This window comes from Oncorhynchus kisutch, linkage group LG3 (assembly GCF_002021735.2).
Source record: "Oncorhynchus kisutch isolate 150728-3 linkage group LG3, Okis_V2, whole genome shotgun sequence".
NCBI lineage: Eukaryota > Metazoa > Chordata > Actinopteri > Salmoniformes > Salmonidae > Oncorhynchus > Oncorhynchus kisutch.
The window spans coordinates 22,589,323-22,612,839 of record NC_034176.2 but is presented as its reverse complement, the minus strand read 5'-3'; the positions used below and the strand labels follow the sequence as shown (position 1 = coordinate 22,612,839).

The 23,517-nt window shown below is 40.4% G+C and overlaps 1 protein-coding gene across 5 annotated transcripts; it reads left to right on the top strand.

The window, feature by feature from the left end:
* Nucleotides 1-150: 150 nt before the first annotated feature.
* Nucleotides 151-22,876, top strand: LOC109877936 (endophilin-B2). 5 transcript variants are annotated; one of them, XM_031819108.1, is made up of 13 exons: nt 151-498; nt 1,581-1,722; nt 3,919-4,047; nt 9,148-9,281; nt 9,505-9,597; nt 9,811-9,822; nt 14,038-14,100; nt 14,530-14,553; nt 14,765-14,854; nt 15,562-15,662; nt 15,826-15,840; nt 15,980-16,181; nt 21,592-22,876. In XM_031819108.1, exons 1-13 carry the CDS (start codon nt 436-438, stop codon nt 21,697-21,699), a joined length of 1,176 nt encoding a protein of 391 aa, XP_031674968.1. In that variant the 5' UTR covers nt 151-435; the 3' UTR covers nt 21,700-22,876. The 5 variants fall into 5 exon arrangements, with proteins under 5 accessions (XP_031674968.1, XP_031674970.1, XP_020325771.1 ...); XM_031819110.1 differs by lacking the exon at nt 15,826-15,840 and adding an exon at nt 1,948-1,959; XM_020470182.2 differs by lacking the exon at nt 9,811-9,822.
* Nucleotides 22,877-23,517: the final 641 nt, after the last annotated feature.

Below are 23,517 nucleotides of genomic sequence, written 5' to 3'. Positions count from 1 at the left end.
TTATATAAATCAATTACCAACAGGAATGTCACGGAAGATATATTTTACCCAAACAATGTGCCAATTTTCTCAGAATACAATCATGCACGAATATGTATGACATTGTCTTGCAATTAGTCGTGAATACAGAATCAATAATAAAAACTGCATAATAAACCATACGCTGCATAAATTGTAGTATGGGCAAACGATAAAGGTTAGAAGTAATGATTCCAGGACGATGTGTAAATACCAGGGAGGGACACATTGCTTGACAGTGACAGAACCGAGCTAGCGCTGTCACTGACTGGGCAACGTAACGTTATGTCCCTGACTGGACATGCAGTAGCTAGCTTGATGCCGTGAACTCTCGTGGAGACTGTGTTTGTTCATCATATATAGCTAACTAGCTAATATCGCTAACCTTAGTCGTTGGTTTAGTCAGATACTACTGACATGGATTTCAACGTGAAGAAATTAGCTTCGGATGCAGGAATTTTTTTCACTCGAGCTATACAGGTAACTCATCTAACTATTTTTGACATTAAATGTATTTCGTGTCTCCAATACATGTACTAAATAACGTTACTAAAGTTACTGTATACTGTTGCTCGCTAGCTAATGTTCGATAACTAGCTAGCTGACGTTAGCTAGCGTCTGGCTTCAGTAAAAACTGGAAGCATCATTATATATCTGATTTATGCATATTTGCCAGTCCTTTAGCTAGATATTCGAAGGTTTCTGTGCCGTCTGCTATAGCATCAAGCTAGCAGTTCCAGTGCCTATCGACAGCTAACTATGTTTTGGCTAACAAACGTTCGCTATCTAACTTAGCTATGTTTTTGAAAAAAACTATTTACTTTTCTGTTTCGGGTACAGTCAGTGTGTCTATGTGGTCAGATGTAAAAACTGGAGGCCTCATTACATATGATTTAGCATATTTGCCAGTACATTAGCTAGATATTAGAGGAAGGTTTCTATGCCGTCTGCTATAGCCACTGGCACTGCTAGCTTGATGCTAGGTAGCTATGTTTTCGCGATCTACTATAGTTATGTTTTCGAAAAACTCTGCTTTTCGGTGTCAGGTACAGTCAGTATCTATGGGGTCGCGCCCTCACCCCCCCAAAAATGCCAACGCAAGAGATATCTTTCATTATTGTAACTGTGTAACAGGTCATGATGAAAATCTCCCCAGGGAATGACAGTCAGACTGATTTCCTAATGACTATGTTGCACATAAAGCAATGGATGTCTGCTCAGCCAATAGAAAGTGCATTCAGTTTAGTTTATCTTTGTATCTGAACCCATTGGCAGAGGATACTGGGAATGGGAAAAGACTGGTGAAATATTAGATGGGGAAACTAGTAGGTGTATAGTTTCATGGCCTATGAGGACTTGGCATTTAGTTGTATGCTTTCCAGTAGCCTATGAGGAGACCATGACATGAAGTGCATCCCCAAAACCAGTGATAATGATGCTGCTTCTAGTGGCATGGCATAGGGCAGTTCCATGGGCACCACGTGAAAGTTGATGTTGAGTTGCTGCAATAGGCCTTGTTTACTGAGAACTGAAGGTTGATGCTGTTGTTTCTTTTGTCAAAGTTCACAGGGGAAAAGTTTGGACAGGTAGAGAAGACTGAGCTGGATGCCCACTTTGAGAATCTGCTCAGCCGTGCTGATTCCACTAAAAACTGGACAGAGAAAATCTTCAGGCAGACAGAGGTTCTGCTGCAGCCCAACCCCAGTAAGGCCCAGCATACAAACTGAACTGATCAGGACAGAGGCCTCCAACTCCCAACACCCATCCCTACTCCCTGCTTAATGCAAACACACAGGATAGTTAACCAAAAACACAATTGAAAACCGCTTCAAAAACTTCAGATCAGTTTAAAAAAAATGTGAAACATGGTGGTTAGGTTACATGGTGATGGAGTGCTAACCTGTGCCTTTCTGATTCTCCATGCTACAGTTGACAACACTGGTGAGTATCTCTGTCGTGCAATCTTTTCATCCGTGTGGTCTATAGTTCAACAGACAAGTGTTACGATGCTGTATTGGGTGTTTTCAAGCACCAGTCTTTTGTGAAAACCTGTTGTTTAGCCTATCCTCTATCGCAAGTAGTACTTATCAGTGAGCAGCTCAACAGCTGTGTCCGTTAGCCACACCAGACAATGACTCAGCACTGCGGGCCTGTGGGTAACATGCAGAAATTAATTCCCATGTTAGTCTCTACTAAGTAGGCTGTCCCAGAAAATATGTAATCTTGGTTGACTGAGAGTCATCTGTTCTTTCAACCAATCGATTGGTCAACATTTAAAAATTAGTATTTTTTTCCATATATAGACACACCCTGTGTTTGAATAAAATCAACTATGTGTAGGCTAATGAGCTTGTCTAATGCTTTAAGCCTCCTCCCGCTGCTGCTGGCCTTAGCAGATTCTGCCATTAAGCTCTTAAAGTTGCCGGTAATAGGCTACACTAGCGGTCGGCAATCTTTTCTTTTTGGGGTGCCAAGTTATCCTACCATTTCTACTGATCTGCGTGGCAGTTCTTTTGTGGAACACGTTAATTTCATTTATAATAGTCTTCATAACTCAAAATCAATGTCATGTGGTTAATCAAAATTCTAAATGAAAATGATACAAATCAAAATAACTTCTATTGCCAATATGTAAAAATAGCCAACATAAAGCCAACAAATAAAAACATTGCAGCCTGCAGGTAGAGAATATTCTGATGAAAATAAATATCCTATAAATCACATTGGCTATCTGCAAGGAACTTGAAACATTGTATCAACTATTGTATTAACTTGGTCCAGCCCAAAGCTAGTGCTAGCAAACTTGCAACATTATATAAAATATTCTGTGTCCTCTTAGAGGTTCCTGCCCCAAACGGACACAGTTGTAGGCTATTTTGCGCAAGGGATAAGAAGTAATCAGGTAGGCCTATTTTATGTTTCCACCAGATCAGAGCATGACATTTTTCCCCCCTTTCATGCTGAGTGGTAATTGAAATGGAGAGAGCTGAAAATATTTTTCAAATAGGGTACATATAGGAACTGTTGTCATTTTCAGTGGATGTAAAAACAGACTTTGTTTACTTGCTGTTTTGAGGTGAAGAAAAAATGACTTTGAGAAGCTCCACCGGGATGGTGAGTTAAGACAATCAGAAATGGTGTCAGATCCCCAAATGGGTACACTTCTATGCAGTCCTACATTTGCACACAGGCCATGTAGACTAGTCCTACTTCTATATGCGTAATCGGGTGCGTTTCCTAACTCAAGATTGACAGGAGCACTCCAAACAAAAGACAATGAATAAAATGACTACTCGTAATTGTAATGAAGTAAACCAAAATGTTTTCTTACAAGTGTAGCCTAGGTTGTGCACTCTGCAAACAACGTGTCCACTCCTACAATGACAACGGTAAGACTGTAATAATAATAATAATAATATATTGAATGCATTAACAGAAATGACCATAACCACGCAAACATTGTAGATTAGAAATGACAGGAACTAATGGTAAATGTACTACTGGTGTGCCATTCCCATGGCCTCCGCAATGGATTAGTCCTCTCAGCCAGGCGTGAATCAGATGTGTCTCGTGACAATTATTTAGTATATTTTTGCCACTGCTCGACTAAAAAACATCTTGGTCGACCAAATAATCGACCAGTCGCCTAATGTAGTCAGCCCTACTACCAATGCTAGTTCTTTTCATTATCTGAGTGAAATAACATTTATTTCCATGATGACTTCATTCAACACCTTATTCCCACAATCTTGAATTACAATACTGTACATTCTCATACTGGGCATTGGCTTACTTTGCTTTGGCATTCTCCTCACCCACCAATTTCCATTTTCAAGTTTCATTTGATGACTATTTTTGGCCAGTACTCTCTTGAAGCAGGCCTGTTCTTTCTATCTGCAGGTTCCAGGATTGAGGAGTTCCTGTATGAGAAGCTTGACAGAACGGTTCCCTCCAGACCAAATAATGAAGAACTGCTGGGTCATTACATGCAAGATGCAGCAAAAGATTTTGGTCCTGGAACTCCATATGGTGAGTGTGACTCAAGCTTTGTGTAGGTCTACATGGTCTTTCCAGGTGGTATAGAACTGTTTTTTTTTGTATAGGATTGGCAAGTGATAATACAATTTGAGAGAGGAAACTGAGACTGTGTCTTGGGCCCCAGTCAAATCCAATAATGAGATTTTCTGGAAAATACATTTCACCTGATGATCTTACTCAATACATCTCCACTCTGTGCTCTCTCCCTCATGCAATCCCTAAGAATGGCTCGACCCATTTGTGGTACAGTGCCTTCAGAAAGCATTCACAGACCTGGACTTTTCCCACATTTTGTTGTTACAACCTGAACTTAAAATTGATTCAATTTAGATGTTTTGTCACTGGTATACACATTATCACATAATGTAAAATTGGAATGCTGTTTGTAAAAGTTTTACAAGACTCAATAAGTATTCAACCCCTTTGTTATGGCAAGCCTAAATAAGTTCAGGAGTGAAAATGTGCTTAATAAGTTGCATACCTTATATATCCTACACAAAACAATGGTTAAGCCGACATGAATTATCCTCCCTTCTCTGCAGTAGCTGTCATACTGCTAGGTAGCTTTTCTGGCTTGTGCTATAGCCAGACTAATGTGAGATATTAGAGGAAGGTTTCTGTGCCGTTAGCTATAGCCACTGGCACTGCTAGCTTCGCAGAAGTTTTTGCCTTTCGGTTTCAGGTAGTCAGTGTATCTATGCGATCAGACATGACCTTTCATGCCCCCACCCCCCAAAAATACCAATGCAAGAGATATCTTTCATTGTTGTGACAATGTGTAACAGGTCTTGATGAAAATGTCCCCAGGGAATGACAGTCAGATTCATTTCCTAATGTCTATGTTGCATTTAAGCAATGAATTGAGCAATGCATATCTGCTCAGCCCTTAGAAATTATATTCAGTTGAGTTTTTCTTTCTATCTGAACCCATTGGCAGAGGATACTTGGAATGGGAAAAGACTGGTGAAATATTAGACAACTAGCAGGTGTATTGTTTCATGGCCTATAAGGGCTTGGTAATTAGTTGCATGGTTTAATTCCCCCAAACCAGTGATAATGATGCAGCTTCTAGTGACATGGCATAGGGCAGTTCCATGGGCACCATGTGAAAGTACAATGATACACAGAAACAGTGGAAGTTCACTATTGATGTTGTGTAACTGCAATAGGCCTTGTTAACAGAGAACTGAAGGGTGATGTTATTGTTTCTTTTGCCAAAGTTTATTGGGGACAATTTTGGACAAGTAGAGAAGACTGAGCTGGATATGCTTAACAAGTCATAATAAGTTGCATGGACAAACTCAGTGTGCAATAATAGTGTTTAACATAAATTTTGAATGACTACCTCATCTCTGCACCCCACACATACAGTTATCTGTAAGGTTCCTCAGTCGAGCAGTCAATTTCAAACACAGATTCCCACAAGACCAGAGAGATTTTCCAATGCCTCGCAAAGAAGGGCACCTATTGGTAGAAAAGTTTTTTTAAAATTCAGACATTGTATATCCCTTTGAGCATGGTGTAGTTATTAATTACACTTTGAATGGTGTATCAATACACCCAGTCACTACAAAGACACAGGCGTCCTTCCTAACTCAGTGGTGATATACAACACATTACTGCGGAAGCAGGCTGGGGAGTTTTTCAGGATAAAAAATTAATGAAATGGAGATAAGCACACACAATCTGATTGTATGCTTTTCACCAGACACTGGGAGATGAATTCACCTTTCAACAGGACAATAACCTAAAACACAAGGGAAAATCTTCGCTGGAGTTGATTACCAAGAAGAGTGAATCTTCCTGAATGGCCGAGTTACATTTTTGACTTAAATCAGTGAATTATTATATTTTTTTTATCCATTTAGAATTCAGGCTGTAACACAAATGTAGAATAAGTCAAGGGGTATGAATACTTCCTGATGGTACTGTATATCATGTGAGAAAACATCACCATATCTAGACTCTATGCTCGTTGTCCAAAAGTTTGTAGTGTCACTCTTCCCAAAGCCTTTGCTTACCCTAAAGTGAGTGAGCAGTGAGATTGGTGATCAGGGCTGTTGTGAGCATTAGTCAATTAATCTCCTTCCGCCCCTTCACTCCCCTGCGGTCCAGCCTGTCTCATATCTGTCTGCCCAATAAATCACCTTCACTGGCAATTCTGAGGATCAATAGTGCTCTTTCTCTGTCTCTCTCTGTCTCTCTGTTGTTCAGAGTTGGCTCTGCAGGCTTGGCTCTGCAACGACAACCTTAATGCATAAAGTTTATGCACATATTAGATTATTAGGTTGTCTCTCTGTGGAGCTTTTCTCCTTCAGTTGGAGAAATGTAACTTCGTCACAGAGACCTGAGTGATGGGTCATGTACAGATTTATTTAGGGCTCTGCAGACCTCCTGTTTAGCTAGGATTTGTTTTATAAATGAATTCAGCTAATTTGGAATGGAAAGCTCATGCCAATAAATCCACGTTGGCTTTTTTCCAAGATAAAAATGCACAAATACAGTAGCCTATACTCAGGGTTGGGTAGGTTACTTTCTGAATGTAATCCGTTACCAGTTACCTGTGCAAAATTGTAATCAGTAACGTAACTTTTGTATTGCCTAAACTCAGCAATGTAATCTGATTACATTAAGTTACTTTTAAATTACTTTCCCCTGAAGCGACATTAGAAATAGGCAAAAATGTATGTTACCAATTAAACGACATCTATTGCAGTTTGCATAGCTGGCCATATATGTATGTTACGTTTTACTTTATGGGTTGGTTATGTAGGCTTCTTCAAACCCATAGCTTTCTACTACTTATAATAATACAATTCAATTGTCTTTATCATAAATAAATATAATTTAAGTCCAAAAATGGATGTAGCAACTATAGATTTCCCCTTTAAGTCTATCAAATGTGTGAGGGTTTGAGCATGTGTCCATTAGGCCTATGAATAAATAAATAAAACATCAGCATGAATTCGATTGAACAATAAAAGCCCCACTTTTATTCAATAGGCTGTGATCCGGACTATGCAGCTGTTACGAGCGCATTTTCACTGGCTGTTCACTGGTTTCAAAAACAATGATTGATAGGCAGTTTAAACTTCTTGAATTGAACTATTATTGGGTTCAAATACACATTTTAGATTTGAGAACTAACAACCACAATCCGTGAGGCGCAAATGGCTAAATGAGAGAGCAGCAGTTTGATTCAAGGCGCAAGTTTAAATTTGTTACACCTGAGCGAGTCAGAGACCACTATGATGACACACCAAATGTGCTTGATGGATTGCTGGAAAAGAGCAGGAATAGGCTTTTGTAGGCTACAGTCCAAGCTATGTCTTCCAATGGTGTGATTCACACTGCTGCTCTCTCAATTAGCTATTTGCGCCTTACGGATTGTGGTTGTTGTGGATGTTAGTTCTCAAATCTAAATGTGTATTTGAACCCAATATTGTTAAATTCAGGAAGTTTAAACTGCCTATCAATCATTGTTTTTGAAACCATTGAACAGCCAGTGAAAATGCGCTCGTAACAGATTGTGTGAATCACACTGCTGCTCTCTCATTTAGCTATTTGCGCCTTACGGATTGTGGTTGTTGTGGATGTTAGTTCTCAAATCGAAATGTGTTGTCAATGTGCTGTCAATGTGCTATGTAGATATCAATAATAAGTGATATCCGTATCGCTGTAGACTACAATACTTCTGTCCTCCTTACCTCCAAGCGTTTATTCAAGTTGGATAAACTTTGGATGCCGACAGCAGTCGCACCATTGGAAGACATAGCTTGGACTGTAGCCTACAAAAGCCTAGTCCTGCTCTTTTCCCGCGATCCATCAAACACATTTGGTGTGTCATCATAGTGGTCTCTGACTCTCAGGTGGAACAAATTTAATCTTGCGCCTTTTTTTCAATGCTGGTTTGAATGTCATTGAGAAAACAGAGACGTGTCAAATATACATTTTTTGCAAACATCCTTTCTGAATTTAAAAGTAATCCTTGAAGTAATCATCTAGTTTTTCAAAAGTATCTGTAGTCTGGTTACAATATTTTTGGTGGTAACGGATTACAGTTACCGTTTTTTTGTAATCCCTTACATGTATTCCGTTACTCCCCAAACCTGCCTACAATAAGCAAGTTATGTTTATACGCTGTAATTCCCTCCTCCATGAGAGAAACAGGCATGTTTTAGTGATTTTGAAATAATTTGATTTATAATGAATTCATTTGTACACAGGTTATTCTGTTCTGTAGCTAGGCATAAATGTCAGACATCTTTGGAACCGTGGAAGAGCAATCAATCCCATTCTCTCCTCTCCTGCCATAGCAACTATTACTAGATGAACACTCTGTTGCTTTAATCAGGCCGTTAGTGGCCTGTTTCTCAGTGGTGGCTTTTAGTGATGCAGCCTTCCGTGTTGATGGGTGGAGAGCCACTATTTCAACGGTTTTTCGAACAGCAAAGATGTGTAGAAAAACCTTTCCTCAGTATTAGAATGCGGTCTGTCCATGTTTGACACAGATTTGCATACTTCAAATTCTGCTAGTATAGGCCTTTTTGATGCTATAATCATTGCTCTGTGTTGTTATTCATTAGATATTCCCTTGAGGTCTGTAATCTAGTCTGTTTTACATCTGGGGAAACCCCAATGTTAAAATGTTGAGTTTTGTTGTTTTGGTAAAAGTCATGTCAAGAATGTCACCGTGTCTAGAGGTTCCGTCAGTGTGGCCCTCCCCCTCTCTTTACAGGTATATTGTAGTTGGCCAAGGTCTATCTCAGCTGCAGTGCATTCATTATTGATGCACTGGGTGTTGCTATCTAGATAGCTCTGAATCTACACTACTACACCTAAACAGCAGGCTTTGTGGGGTAGGCTCATCAGGGCATTGATAGACAATTGGTGAAGGGGCGTTTGTGCCATAGATTACTGGGATGGGAATAGCCTAAATGTTTGTTACAGGTTGTATTGAGCTACCATGTCCTATTGGTCTAGACTTTGTCTGTTTGTATTCTTCTGATAAGTAATACGTCATTCATAGTTAATAAGTCACTGCTAGGCCTATATTTCACATATATTGTGTGTGTGTTTGTGCTGCTGTAGGTAGCACCCTGATCAAAGTAGGTGATTGTGAGAGGAGACTGGGCAGTGTACAGAGGGAGTTCCTACAGACCTCCGCTATCGGCTTCCTCACCCCACTCAGGAACTTTCTGGAAGGAGACTGGAGGACCATCTCAGTGAGTCTGGCTATCTGGCCTCAGAGGGACATCTTGGGATTGCATGCAGACCAGTGTGTAGACCAGGATTTAATACTATGCTAATCAACACCTTGGGGTTTAGTTTTCTACTTATTCCTATATGGATGTAGCAGAGTTTTAGGACCTAGCCAACTTAACCCCACATATACAGGCTACATTTATGTTGTGCAGAGAGTTGCTGATCTTCTCCTCCCTGTCTCAGAAAGAGAGGCGTCTCCTGGAGAACCGCAGACTGGACCTGGACTCTTGTAAAGCACGGCTGAAGAAATCCAAATTAGCAGAGTCCAAGGCTGCGGTGAGTATACCCTCCTCTCCCTGTTCCCCTTTAGCTGCATCTTGTAGCTATGAGTCTACCCTCCTCTTCCTGTTTCCCTTCAGCTGCATCATTTAGCCATGAGTCTACCCTCCTCCACCTGTTCCAGTTCAGCTGCATCATGTAACCAGGCTCCAATTCAGCGTGAACTGCTAATGCTAACTAACATTATCTCTGTTCTAATTATGTTCACAGTGTGAGGGAGAAGTGAGTATTAGTGTAAAATATTGTCCACTTTGGTTATTTCCCCCCCCTTTTTTCTTTCTGACATGCTCTGCCCATTTTCTCATTGGCACTTTGAAATCCAGTTGAACGCATGTGAGAAGCCAAGAGAGCGAGAGAAGACTTTCACGTTCTTTTGAAAGTGAAAGGATCTTGTGGCATGGTACACTGGAGCAAACCCATATGACCCTAGAGCAGTGGTATTCAAACTTTTTCAGCAGGGACCCCATTTTTTTTACCATCAGAATTTCTGGGGACCCCACCTCAAATGTAATGACACAATCATAAAATTACGATTTTTACATCTGTGTGGTGTGTGTGTGTGCCGTGCCTTCGGAAAGTTACAGCCTTATTTTTAAAGGGATTAAAATATTTCATCAATCTACACACAATACCCCATAATGACAAAGGAAAAACAGCTAAGTTAGAAAAAATGAACAGAAATACCTTATGTAAATAAGTATTCAGACCCTTTGCTATGAGACTCGAAATTAAGCTCCAGTGCATCCTGTTTCCATTGATAATCCCTGAGAGGTTGCTACATCTTGATTGGAGTCTGTGATTTGGTTAGGCATGTCAGCAAAATAGTGTCTCAAGGGAATTGTCCGTAGAGATCCGAGACATTAGTTCAAAGGCACGGATCTGGGGAAGGGTACAAAAACATTTCCCACAGCATTGAAGGTCCACAAGAACACAGTGGCCTCCATCATTCTTAAATGGAAGAAGTTTGGAACCACCAAGACTTCCTAGAGTTGGCCACCCGGCCAAACTGAGCAATCAGGGGAGAAGGGCCTTGGGTAGGGAGGTGACCAAGAACCCAATGGTCACTGACAGAGCTCCAGAGTTCCTCTGTGGAGATGGGAGAACCTTGCAGAAGAACAACTCCACAAATCAGGCCTTTATGTTAGAGTGGCCAGATGGAAGCCACTCCTCAGTAAAAGGCACACGACAGTCCGCTGTAAGGCATCTAAAGGACTCTCAGACAATGAGAAATAAGATTCTCTGGGCTGATGAAGCATGGTGGTGGCAGCATCATGCTGTGGGATGTTTTTCAGTGGCAGGGACTAGGAGACTAGTCAGGATTGAGGCAAAATACAGAGAGATTCTTGATGAAAACCTGCTCAGGACCTCAGACTGGGGCAAAGGTTCACCTTCCAACAAGACAATGATCCTTAACATACAGCCAAGACAACACAGGAATGACTTCGGGACAAGTCTCTGAATGTCCTTGTGGCCCAGCCAGAGCCCGGACGTGAACCCGATCGAGCAACGCTCCCCATCCAACCTGACAGAGCTTGAGAGGATCTGCAGAGAAGAATGGCAGAAACTCTCCAAATACAGGTGTGCCAAGCTTGTAGCGTCATACCCAAGAAGACTCGAGGCTGTAATCGCTGTCTAAGGTGCTTTAACAAAGTATTGAGTAAAGGGTCTGAATACTTTCAGTACTGACTGCATACATACATACATACATACAGTTGAAGTCAGAAGTTTGCATACACTTAGGTTGGAGTTATTAAAACTCATTTTTCAACCACGCCACAAATTTCGTGTTACTATAGTTTTGACAAGTCGGTTAGGTCAATTTACTTTGTGCATGACACAAGTTATTTTTCCAACAATTGTTGACAGACAGATTATTTCACTTACAATTCACTGTGTCACAATTCCAGTGGGTCAGAAGTTTACATATAATAAGTTGACTCTGCCTTTAAACAAAGATCATACATTTTGGAGAAATGTCCACTGGGCTGATGAAACAAAAATAGAACTGTTTGGCCATAATGACCACTGTTATGTTTGGAGGAAAAAGGGAGAGGCTTGCAAGCCGAAAATACTATCCCAACCGTGAATCACAGGGGTGGCAGCATCATGTTGTGTATCATGACGAAGGAAAATTGTGGATATATTGAAGCATTATCTCAAGACATCAGTCAGGAAGATAAAGCTTTGTCGCAAATGGGTCTTCCAAATGGACAATGACCCCAAGCATAATTCCAAAGTTGTGGCAATATGGCTTAAGGACAACAAAGTCCAGGTATTGGAGTGGCCATCACAAAGCCCTAATCTCAATCCTATAGAACATTTGTGGGCAGAACGGGAAAAGCATGTGGGAGCAAGGAGGCCTACAACCTGACTCAGTTAAACCAGCTCTGTCAGGAGGAATGGACCAAAATTCAACCAATTTACTGTGGGAAGCTTGTGGAAGGCTACCTGAAACATTTTACTCAAGTTAAACAATTTAAAGGCAATGGTACCAAATACTGAGTGTACGTAAACTTCTGACCCCTGGGAATGTGATGAATGAAATAAAAGCTGAAATAAATCATTCTTTCTACTATTATTCTGACATTTCACATTCTTAAAATAAAGTAGTGATCCTAACTGACCTAAGACAGGGAATATTTACTAGGATTAAATGTCAGGAATTGTGAAAAACTGAGTTTAAATGTATTTGGCTAAGGTGTATGTAAACTTCCAATTTCACTATATATACATACATACATATTGGGGAACCCACTGCAGTTCCCAGTGGGGTTGCAACCTCGACTTTGAATACTACTGCCCTAGAGACAGCACAACTGAGTAGTACACAAAATCATTTGTAAAATGGAACAGAAGTGTCTTTAAATTGGACCAGTGTATGGGTGCAACGTGACTAACTGCATCCAATTACCAAGTTCATCCTCCTATTAAATCACAAAGGGCTTTTTGAGACCAGTAGTGAGAGGAATGGCCCTGTCCCATGTGAGTACAGATGACTTGGTTTAAAAGTTCTGATTGGTAACATGCTTGCCCAATTATACCATGTCCAGTGAATGTCTACCTCCACATCACATTCCCAGCTCCCACTCTCAGTGAGAGCATTTGAAATGTTAAGCTGTATGGCTGTTTTTTTCCTTCAGGTCAAACATCTCATTTGATACGGTATGTTTTCTTGATAGCATGATTAAATAAACCGATATACAGAGAACTCCGTAAACACATTTTATTTTGATTGTAGACTCATTTCAAATCAGACCTTTTGAAACCTGTATGCATGGTGATTGCCACATGAAGGCATGCACATTTTTCAAAATATGTTTGTTCTGCGTACTTATTTATTTCCTGCAAAATATTTGTATTTTAGAAGTACTTTAATTACATTAGGATTTGGCCATCCCAATGTAATGATTAAGAAGTCAATTGTCATTTACTGTATTCGATTAGATAGATGTATTGCCCTCTGAAAAGGAAATTATTTTCCACAGACCTCAACATTTTACAGAAACTGTACATAAAAGATCAAACCAACTTATCACCCAGTCCCAGACATAACATTTACAGTTTCTTCTTCCATGCTCCATATATGATAGATTAACCTCAGTGACCAGAGCTATTCTCCAGGTATACTGTAGGCTACACAATCTATAGGCTACTGCACACATATTGGTTTTAAATCCAGCACATGGTTTGTTTGGGGATAGAATGAGATGATGGCTGTCTTTAAGGGCTATGACAATGACAGGCTGTGTACACATCTCTCATGCTGCTGTGTTTATTTACACATGCTGCATGGTCGTCATCCTTCTAGTCTAACACGCCTTGGGACTCCAGGCAGTAGATGTGCAGCACAGGAGGTTGATGGCAACTTAATTGGGGAGGACGAGCTTGTGGTAATGGCTGGAGCAGAATAAGTGGAAACCATGTGTTTGATTTCATTCGTTCCGGTACAGCCATTATTATGAACAGTCCTCTCCACAGCAGCGTTCACTGATATGAAGGTGAAGAAAGATATTTGTACCATTCCAGGGCTCTACAGTGGGACCATTTTACTCACATATGTGCCTAAATATTTTGCTTTGGGACCTGGAATGTTTATATTGGAACACCAGTGTGCCTAGAAAAAGTAAGGATTTTAGCTTTAATATCTGAAATATTTTTAATTGTGCTCCTACATTTCTTTGTATGCACAAAAATTTTTCAACTTAGGCGCGCACACGTGCTCCTTGTAAAAAAGGTCAGCGTAGAGCACTGCAGTCTTTGATTGGCCAGTGCTCGCAGAACAGACGTCTCATATCAAGATAATAACAAAGGGTTTAGTTTTTGCTATGTGTGCGTCCCTGTCACATGACTCTCTTATACTTTTGGTTTTGTTTGTCCTTTTGTGTTTGTTTGGTGCACACCATACTGTATGTGTAAACTGCTCTGCCGTGTCTGTAGGCTGTGCCTGATTTTCAGGAAACCAGGCCCAGAAATTATGTCCTCTCTGCCAGTGCATCTGCGGTAAGGAGCTTAAACAGCCAGTCCACTCTACTCTAACACTGTACATGTAGCCTACTGTCACTTTACAAATTCTATGGTATTTCTTCATATCACCAGATTGTTTCCGGCATAGTAATATAGTAATCCATTATCTATGTGGTACTTGACTTATCACAGACAACAGTCTAATTTCCCAGGCACAATGACCAAAAGTAGGGCAAAGAAAGCACTTCAAAGGTGTTATACTTCAATTGATCCAAATAAAATGAACTCTGAATGCAGGACCAAAACATTTGGAATATGCTTTCTTTTGAATGCACCCCTGGGTTGAAAATCTATTTCTTTACTGTCATCAGTCTCAATCCAATCTAAGAATGTGTGTGTCTCCCCTGTGATGTCATCAGAATGTGTCTCTCACTCCCCCTCTCTTGTTGCCCTGCTGCTTTTCAGCTCTGGAGCGAGGAGGTGGACAAAGTGAGTATGACATGTTTGGACACCCTCCTCCTCCTGTACTGTATAAATAAGTAATCTCTTTACTCCTAGTGAGCTTTGTTTCTAGGTAAAGTGTCTCTCTTTTCACAAGTTATCACCTTCAGAGTTCACAAGAACAAAACAGCTGATAATGGAAAATGGGGGCTGTAGTACTACATGATACTGCTCTCTGTTTGTTTTGGTTGTTCTGTAGGCAGAACATGAGCTTCGAGTGGCACAGACAGAGTTTGACAGACAGGCAGAGGTCACACGGCTCCTGTTGGAGGGCATCAGCAGTACACACGTGAGTCATGAGGTCAAACTTGTAGAGTGGACCAACATGACCACTACACATGGCCACTCTCTTCAGCATATGCACTGTTTACCAGGTAATAAGTTAGGGATAATCAATAAGGGGCTCTATGGAAAATAATGAATGATGTGGAAGGTGTGTTAGTGCGCTGTGGACTAACCTTCCACAGAGTTTCATTATTTTCCAGAAAATGCATAGAGCCCTGAGTTGATTATCCCTTTATACCATCATTTAACACATTTGCAGCAACATATTTTTTAGATTTGCAGGTAGAAATGTGTTCAACATCCACTAAAGTAGGTAGCAAGGTTACTAGATAGCTACAGTAGTTGCCTTGGCAACCAAACATACTTACTGGTTTTTGCTAACCAAACAATCAGTCCTATCTTGTTATTATGAATTAAGAACATATTGAAAATCGAATTCAACCGTGTCAATAATGTTTTCAATTCGACTTTTGCCTTCAAAAGCAGCTCAAACAGAACATGTAAGACTGAACTATAGCTATTGAATTCTACTGTACTGATATACCGTGCATTATAGGGAAATAATGCATGCACCAGAATGCACTTCAAGCCAATGAGAAACGAGTATTCAACAATGCCATGGTATAAACTGTTTTAATATGGTGGGGACAGGGTATGTTGAGGGGGACCAAGTAACAACTGTGTTATGTGTTTTGGGTATGTTGTCTGTAGGTGAACCACCTGCGCTGCCTGCATGAGTTTGTGGAGGCACAGACAGCCTATTACAAGCAGTGTCATCTGCACATGCAGGACCTGCAGAAAGAGCTGGACAGGTGAGGACTGGCTCTGGGTAGATGCACAACTTTATATTGGACATACTAGCATACTTAGCTGGGCTGTCTAGATCTGGCTTTTATTTGCTGCAGTGTTTGCTATTGAAATGGATGTAAGCTGTTTATCAATGACCATCTCCACTATTATCTCTTATGCTCTCAGTTCCAATGGAGATGTGTAAGTAACATTTGATGACAATTACAGTTGAACTCACCATTACTCAACATATTTTTGTTAACCGTTAATAAAGTCTTATTATTCCCCAGGGAATGTGCTGTGTACCTTATGAATGTCTTCATTCCCTAAACCTCTGCAGGTTTCCCAATGCGTTTGCTGGTAACCCAGGCCACTCCATGGCCTCCGGTGGCTCCTCTCCCCTGGACCCTGCCAGCGCTGTGGAGACCGACACGCTGAAGATCGAGGAGGTGCAGGCCCCTGCCACAGGCACACGCAAGGCCAAGGTCCTGTACGACTATGACGCTGCCGACACCAGTGAGCTATCCCTACTGGCTGACGAGGTGAGCACACAAACACACACACAGAATTCTACCTGCACACCCGTCATTAGTTGAATCAGGTGTATCCGTGCAGTGCTATAATATGTAGTATGGTGGGGGGCAGGAAACGGTCTACAGTCTTGAAACAGCTAGGACTAGATGGAATATACAAGAGTGCTATTTTGTGTTTAACCTATTCTGTACATAATGTTTCTGCCACTGTCGCTTATGACCGAAAATAGCTTCTGGATATCAGAACAGCAATTACTCACCTCGAACTGGACAAAGATTTTTTCTTTAACCTCTAGTGACACCCCATCCCGTGAACGGGACCGTTGTCATCATCTGACACTAATTAGCATAACGCAACGGACATAAATATTCCTATTCATAAAAATCACAAATGAAATATATTGAGACACAGCTTAGCCTTTTGTTAATCACACTGTCATCTCAGATTTTCAAAAAATGCTTTGCAGCCAAAGCTAGACAAGCATTTGTAAGTTTATCGATAGCCTAGCATAGCATTTTGTCCAGCTAGCAGCAGGTAACTTGGTCACGGAAATCAGAAAAGCAATCAAATTAAATAGTTTACCTTTGATGAGCTTCGGAAGTTTTCACTCACGAGACTCCCAGTTAGATATTTTTGTAGGTCGAAATAGCTCCGTTTGTTCTTCACGTTTGGCTGAGAAATTGCAGTCACAAACGGCGAAAAATATTCCAAATTAGCTACATAATATAGACAGAAACATGGCAAACGTTGTTTATAATCAATCTTCAAGGTGTTTTTCAAATATCTATTCGATAATATATCATCCGGGACTGGTGGCTTCTTAGTAGGATAGAGAGAAACAATGGCCGCATTTGTCCTTTACGCACCAAACACTCTAAGAGACTTCAGCTGACCACTGACGCAATGTTGACGTGCAGGCTCATTTTTCTAAATAAAAGCCTGAAACTATGTATTGTGACACTAGACACATTAGGGAAGCCATAGAAAAAGTAATCTGGTTGATAGCCCATTCACTGCTCAATAGGGACGCATAGGAACGCAGAGCCTTCTAAATAAGAGTCCCTTCCTGTTTGGATTTTCCTCAGGCTTTCGCCTGCAACATCAGTTCTTATACTTACAGACAATATTTTTAAATTTTTTGAAACTTTAGAGTGTTTTCTATCCTAAGCTGTCAGTTATATGCATATTCTAGCATCTTGTCCTGACAAAATATCCCGTTTACTACGGGAATGTTATTTTTCCAAAAATGAAAATACTGCCCCCTAGTCACAAAAGGTTAATGAGTCGAACGCAAAGGATTTACTGCTGATACCAGGCCTAAATCCCCGTAATTCGCATGAAGAGGAGATGCCGATACAGGGGACGCAGTTCTGGGTGCCTTGTAAGAATTCGTCGGCAAGTGGGTAACCCGTCTCTACTATCCGTCCCATTGACCAACGTGCAATCATTGGAGAATAAACTGGATGAGCTCCGTTCGAGACTATCCTACCGGGACGTAAAAAATGCTAATATCTTATGTTTCACCGAATCGTGGCTGAACGACGACATGGATAATATACAGTTGACTGGGTTTTCCATGCATCGGCAAGACGGAACGGCTACCCCCAGTAAGACGAGCGGTTTGTCAATAAGTCTTTGTCAATAACAGCGTGATATCATGTTTAAGAAGTCTCAAGATTTTGCTTGCCTGAGGTAGACAACGTCATGATAAGCTGTAGACCACACTATTTACCAAGACAGTTTTCATCTATATTTTTAGTATCTGTCTATTTACTGGCACTGCCCGCACTCAACAAGCTGAATAAGGCCATAAGCAAACAAGAAAATGCTCATCCAGAGGCGATGCTCCTAGTGGCTGTGGACTTTAATGCAGGAAAACTTAAATCTGTTTTAACTCATTTCTACAAGCATGTCACATGTTCAACTAGAGAGAAAAAACCTCTAGACCACCTTTACTCCACAAAGACACATACAAAGCTCTCCCTCACCCTCCATTTGGCAAATCTGACTGTAATTCTATCCTCCTGATTCCTGTTTACAAGAAAAAAGTAAAGCAGGAAGTACCATTGGCTCGCTCAATATGGAAGTGGTCAGATGACGCAGATGCTAAGCTACAGGACTGTTTTGCTAGCACAGACTGAAATATGTTCAGGGATTCATCCGATGGCGTGAGGAGTACACCACATCAGTCACTGGCTTCATCAATAAGTGCATTGATGACGTTGTCCCCACAGTGCCCATACGTACTAGAGGTCGACCGACTACGATTTTTCAACGCCGATACCGATTATTGGAGGACAAAAAAAGCTGATACCGATTAATCAAACGATTTTTTTTAAATGTATATATACAGTGGGGCAAAAATGTATTTAGTCAGCCACCAATTGTGCAAGTTCTCCCACTTAAAAAGATGAGGCCTGTAATTTTCATCATAGGTACACTTCAACTATGACAGACAAAATGAAGAAAAAAAAATCCAGAAAATCACATTTGTAGGATTTTTAATGAATGTATTTGCAAATTATGGTGGAAAATAAAAGTTTATCTCAATACTTTGTTATATACCCTTTGGCAATGACAGAGGTCAAACGTTTTCTGTAAGTCTTCACAATGTTTTCACACACTGTTACAGGTATTTTGGCCCATTCATCCATGCAGATCTCCTCTAGAGCAGTGATGTTTTGGGGCTGTTGCTGGGCAACACGGACTTTCAACTCCCTCCAAATAATTTCTATGGGATTGAGATCTGGAGACTGGCTAGGCCACTCCAGGACCTTGAAGTGCTTCTTACGAATCCACTCCTTCGTTGCCTGGGCGGTGTGTTTGGGATCATTGTCATGCTGAAAGACCCAGCCACAATGTGATTTTCTGGATTTGTTTTCCTCATTTTGGCTGTCATAGTTGAAGTGTACCTATGATAACTACAGGCCTCATCTTTTTAAGTGGGAGAACTTGCACAATTGGTGGCTGACTAATTACTTTTTGCCCCACTGTATATACACATTTTTTGTAATAATGACAATTACATCAATACTGAATGAACACTTTTATTTTAACTTAATATAATACATATTATGGGCTTTTGGATGGGTGTTCTTAAGGTGATTCCACTGGTTGGTGGTATTTTTTGATTTAGCTGTTGCTGACCCCATGCTTACATCTTTATCACAAATAGACACCTTGCTTTCCCTGGTGCCAATTCCATGTAATAGTCCCACACTGGTGCTCTGCTTTTCTCTGCCATCTGTAAAACACACACACACAGCTCTGAAGTGACAATGATACTGAAGTCTGCTTAGGAGACAAATACTCTCAACTGTTTGAATAAAAATAGAGTTTAAGTTACCTGTGATGAATGTTGAAAACAAAAACTGTACTTTCTATATGCAGGAAATCCTATTTTAATAATGGACATGGTAAGAATTGACTACCAAAGTGTGAGTCATAATTCCCATGACACCTTCTAACAAAATCTGAAAAGCGGTTCCTTCATTTATTCCATAGGATATTTTTAGATTCACTTAAAATAAGGTCTGTTTCGTGTAGGCTTACACCACCTTGCCAATTTTATAACTGTGTAGATATCCATAGGACAAGGTAACTCTGATCAATATTGGCTAAATATAAGCGAAGATCTTTTTTGTAGAGTGGATTTCTGAAAATATTTTGACAAAAGTTACCTTATCCTAGTGAGATTTACACGGGTCTCAAAACGCCGAGGCGGTTTAAACCTGCACGAAACACAGACCTTATTTGAAGTAGATCAAGACATTCTCTATGGAAGACATGAACGGTAAAATAACGAAGGAACCCCTTTCAAGTTCAGTCGCAAGTTATTACAGGAATTATAACGCGTCAACTATTTCTCTCTAAACCATATACCTTTGACTATTACGAGCCTCCTGCTGCCTACCACCCCTCAGTCAGACTGCTCTATTAAATATCAAATCATAGACTTAACTATAATAAACACACAGAAATACGAGCCTTAGGTCAAATCCGGAAACTATCGCCTCATACCAAATGTATTTTTATCTAACGGGTGGCATCCATGAGTCTAAATATTCCTCTTACATTAAAGGTTGTGCAATGTTATGTCATAATTACGTAAAATTCTGGCAAATTAGTTCGCAAAGAGCCAGGCGGCCCAAACTGTTGCATATACCCGGACTCTGCATGCAATGAACGCAAGAGAAATTACAATTTCACCTGGTCAATATTGCCTGCTAACCTGGATTTATTTTAGCTAAATATGCAGGTTTAAAAATATATACTTGTGTATCGATTTTAAGAAAGGCATTGATGTTTATGGTTAAGTACAGATTGGAGCAACGTCAGTCGTTGATTGTTTTTTACAAGATAGGTTTAATGCTAGCTAGCAACTTACCTTGGCTTACTGCATTCGCGTAACAGGTAGGCTCCTCGTGAGGCAGGTGGTTAGTGCGTTGGACTAGTTAACTAATGTTGCAAGATTGGATCCCCGAGCCGACAAGGTAAAAATCTGTTGTTCTGCCTCCTTCCTAGGCCGTCATTGAAAATAAGAATGTGTTCTTAATTGACTTGTCTAGTTAAATAAAGGTGTAAAAAAATAATAATCTGCACCCAAAAATAACGATTTCCGATTGTTATGAAAACTTTAAATCGGCCCTAATTAATCGGCCATTCTGATTTAATTGGTCGACCTCTAGTACATACATACCCCAACCAGAAGCAATGTATTACAGGCAACATCCTCACTGAGCTAAAGGGTAGAGCTGCCGCTTTCAAGGAGCAGGACTCTATCCCGCTATGCACTCCGACAAACCATCAAACAAGTGTCAATACAGGACCAAGATTGAATGGCATCCATTCAATGACATTTTCAACCCATCCAAGTCTAATACCTACATGTTTCAAGCATACCACCATATTCCCTGTGCCCAAGAACACCACAGTAATCTGCCTAAATGACTACCAACCCGTAGCACTCACGTCTGTAGCCATGAAGTGCATTGAAAGGCTGGTCATGGCTCACATCAACACCATCATCCCAGAAACCTTAAACCCATTCCAATTCGCATACCAAGAGATCCACAGATGACGCAATCTCTATTGCACTCCACACTGCCCTTTCCCAAGTGGACAAAAGGAACACCTATGTGAGAATGCTGTTCATTGACTACAGCTCAATGTTCAACACCATAGTGCCCTCAAAGCTCATCACTAAGTTAAGGATCCAGCCAACTTCAACCAACTGTGGGACGCATTGGAGTCAACATGGGTCAGCATCCCTGGGGAACGCTTCTGACACCTTGTAGAGTCTATGTCCCGACAAATTGAGGCTGTTCTGGGGGAGGGGGGGTGGCACAACTCAACATTAGGAAGGTGTTCTTAATATTTTGTACACTCTGTGCATGTTATTATTTTGTCTTTTCCCAGCTAATCACAGTTTACACAGTGCCAGGCATGGACTCAGACTGGCTGGTGGGAGAGAGAGGGAACCAGAAAGGGAAGGTTCCTGTCACATACCTGGAGCTGCTCAGCTAAAGAAATAAATTGAAAGATGCACGCTTGCAACATTACACTCACATGCCTTCAAACATGCTGACGTTGACAAATTCAACCAAACACACCCACATGCTGTACGCACACGGACCGCATTACATCATTGGTGAAAATGAAGGCAAATGCACAACATTGAATACGGAGGAATAGTTACCATCACAACTCGGCCGAAAATTCTGAAATGTAAGGTATTTTACTTACTGAAATGCCCTGTATTATTCAGGCTTTGGTGACCTTTCACAGCTGTGGAAAAAGCTTCATACAGCCTGCCCACACACTTGCACCTGTTTTAGACATCTATCCCAAATCCATTATTTTTATGTGGAACATTCCATACACCCTGTGCACCTCTCGTTAGTCCACATTCCTATATTGTCATTTTCCTGGACACCTCTACCACTACCTGGCACTGAAACATTTCATGGCCGTATGCCCTGCTTAGTGACTAACCAGAAATTGAAGCACTCATACAGCTCCGATTTGAAGCACTCCTAGTCTTTTACTAACTGCCTTAAAATAATGGGAGAGAGGCTGTGTCCATCTGCTATAACTCATAGAATGTATTGGACACACTGCAATGTCCACACTCCAGTTTGCCTGTTCGCTTAGGACACTTATTTTGAAGAGGACAAGCCAGATCTTACACAGAACAAACATTTTGGCATGCAAAACTGTAACTTATTATTTAAGTATCTGTGGTGAGTTATATTCCCATTTGTGTCCCTTTTTTTAGTTAGCTCTTTTTGCTGTTCTGTTTCTTTAACATGTCATTATTCCTTCAGTTGTCTTTGTATGTTTTTAGTTTAATTGTTTGATCCGATGTTGTCTTTTCTGTGATAGTCTGTGTCTTCAAGACAGGACCTAGGCTGCTACATGTGCTACTGGCAGGAGTTAGTCAGACTACTCTGCTCAATGCAAAGCCTCTGTCTTTCTTGTAATCAGAATTTTAATGCCTTTATATTTATTTCTCATAGACCTTTTAGTACCAAAGCAAACTTAAGTATGCATGCACTCTGTCATGGTTTGTGATGCTGTGACTGTTTTGCCATATCTTGTTTTGACCCTTTTCTGCCTTTTACTGTCAATGTATTTATTGTCTGTTTCCAAGCCATGCTGGGTGAATGCGTAGGATGTAATAAAAAATATGCTTTGGACACAATCTAGTTTGTGTGGTTTGTCAGTTCAGGTTCTTAATCTAATATTCTGGTGTAGTAGTCTGTCGGATTGGAAGTCATCATTATTTATTAATTACATATTTTTTTCAAATTCAGACTTTGTCCATTCTATAAGTTGTACTGGTAATTACAACACGCTCTCCTTTTTACAATATTTTCTATGACTACTGCATCAACATGTTCATGTGTATAAAGTATTTTAATCTGGCATGTTTGGCATTAATGTAATGATTTCATTTCAAATAAACAATTCAAGAAATATAGCTTAAACCCATATTTCAAATAAGTACTATAGGTCATTTGTCCAGCAACTCAGTGGATATCCAATATGTACAGTGCCTTCAGAACGTATTCACACTCCTTGAAGTTTTCCACATTTTTATTTCACTGGCCTACAAACAATAGCCCAGAATGTCCGTTTTCAGCTTTTCATTTTTAATTAATTGTCAAGTAATAAACCCGTTTGTTATGGCAAGCCTAAATAAGTTAAGGAGTTAACATTTGCTTAATAAGCCACATAATACGTTGCATGGACTCACTGTGTGAAATAAGTGTTTAACATAGTCATAAACTCAGCTCTATTATTATGTCCCTCAGCCAAGCAGTGAATTTCAAACACAGATTC

What these genes read in the sequence shown, in the direction of transcription:
- LOC109877936 (XM_031819108.1), top strand. Translation starts at nt 436, where the DNA reads ATGGATTTCAACGTGAAGAAATTAGCTTCGGATGCAGGAATTTTTTTC. An exon ending in TCTGCTGCAGCCCAACCCCA is followed by an intron (nt 1,723 to 3,918) that starts GTAAGGCCCAGC and finishes TTCTATCTGCAG; the next exon opens with GTTCCAGGATTGAGGAGTTC. An exon ending in GGAGCGAGGAGGTGGACAAA is followed by an intron (nt 14,554 to 14,764) that starts GTGAGTATGACA and finishes GTTGTTCTGTAG; the next exon opens with GCAGAACATGAGCTTCGAGT.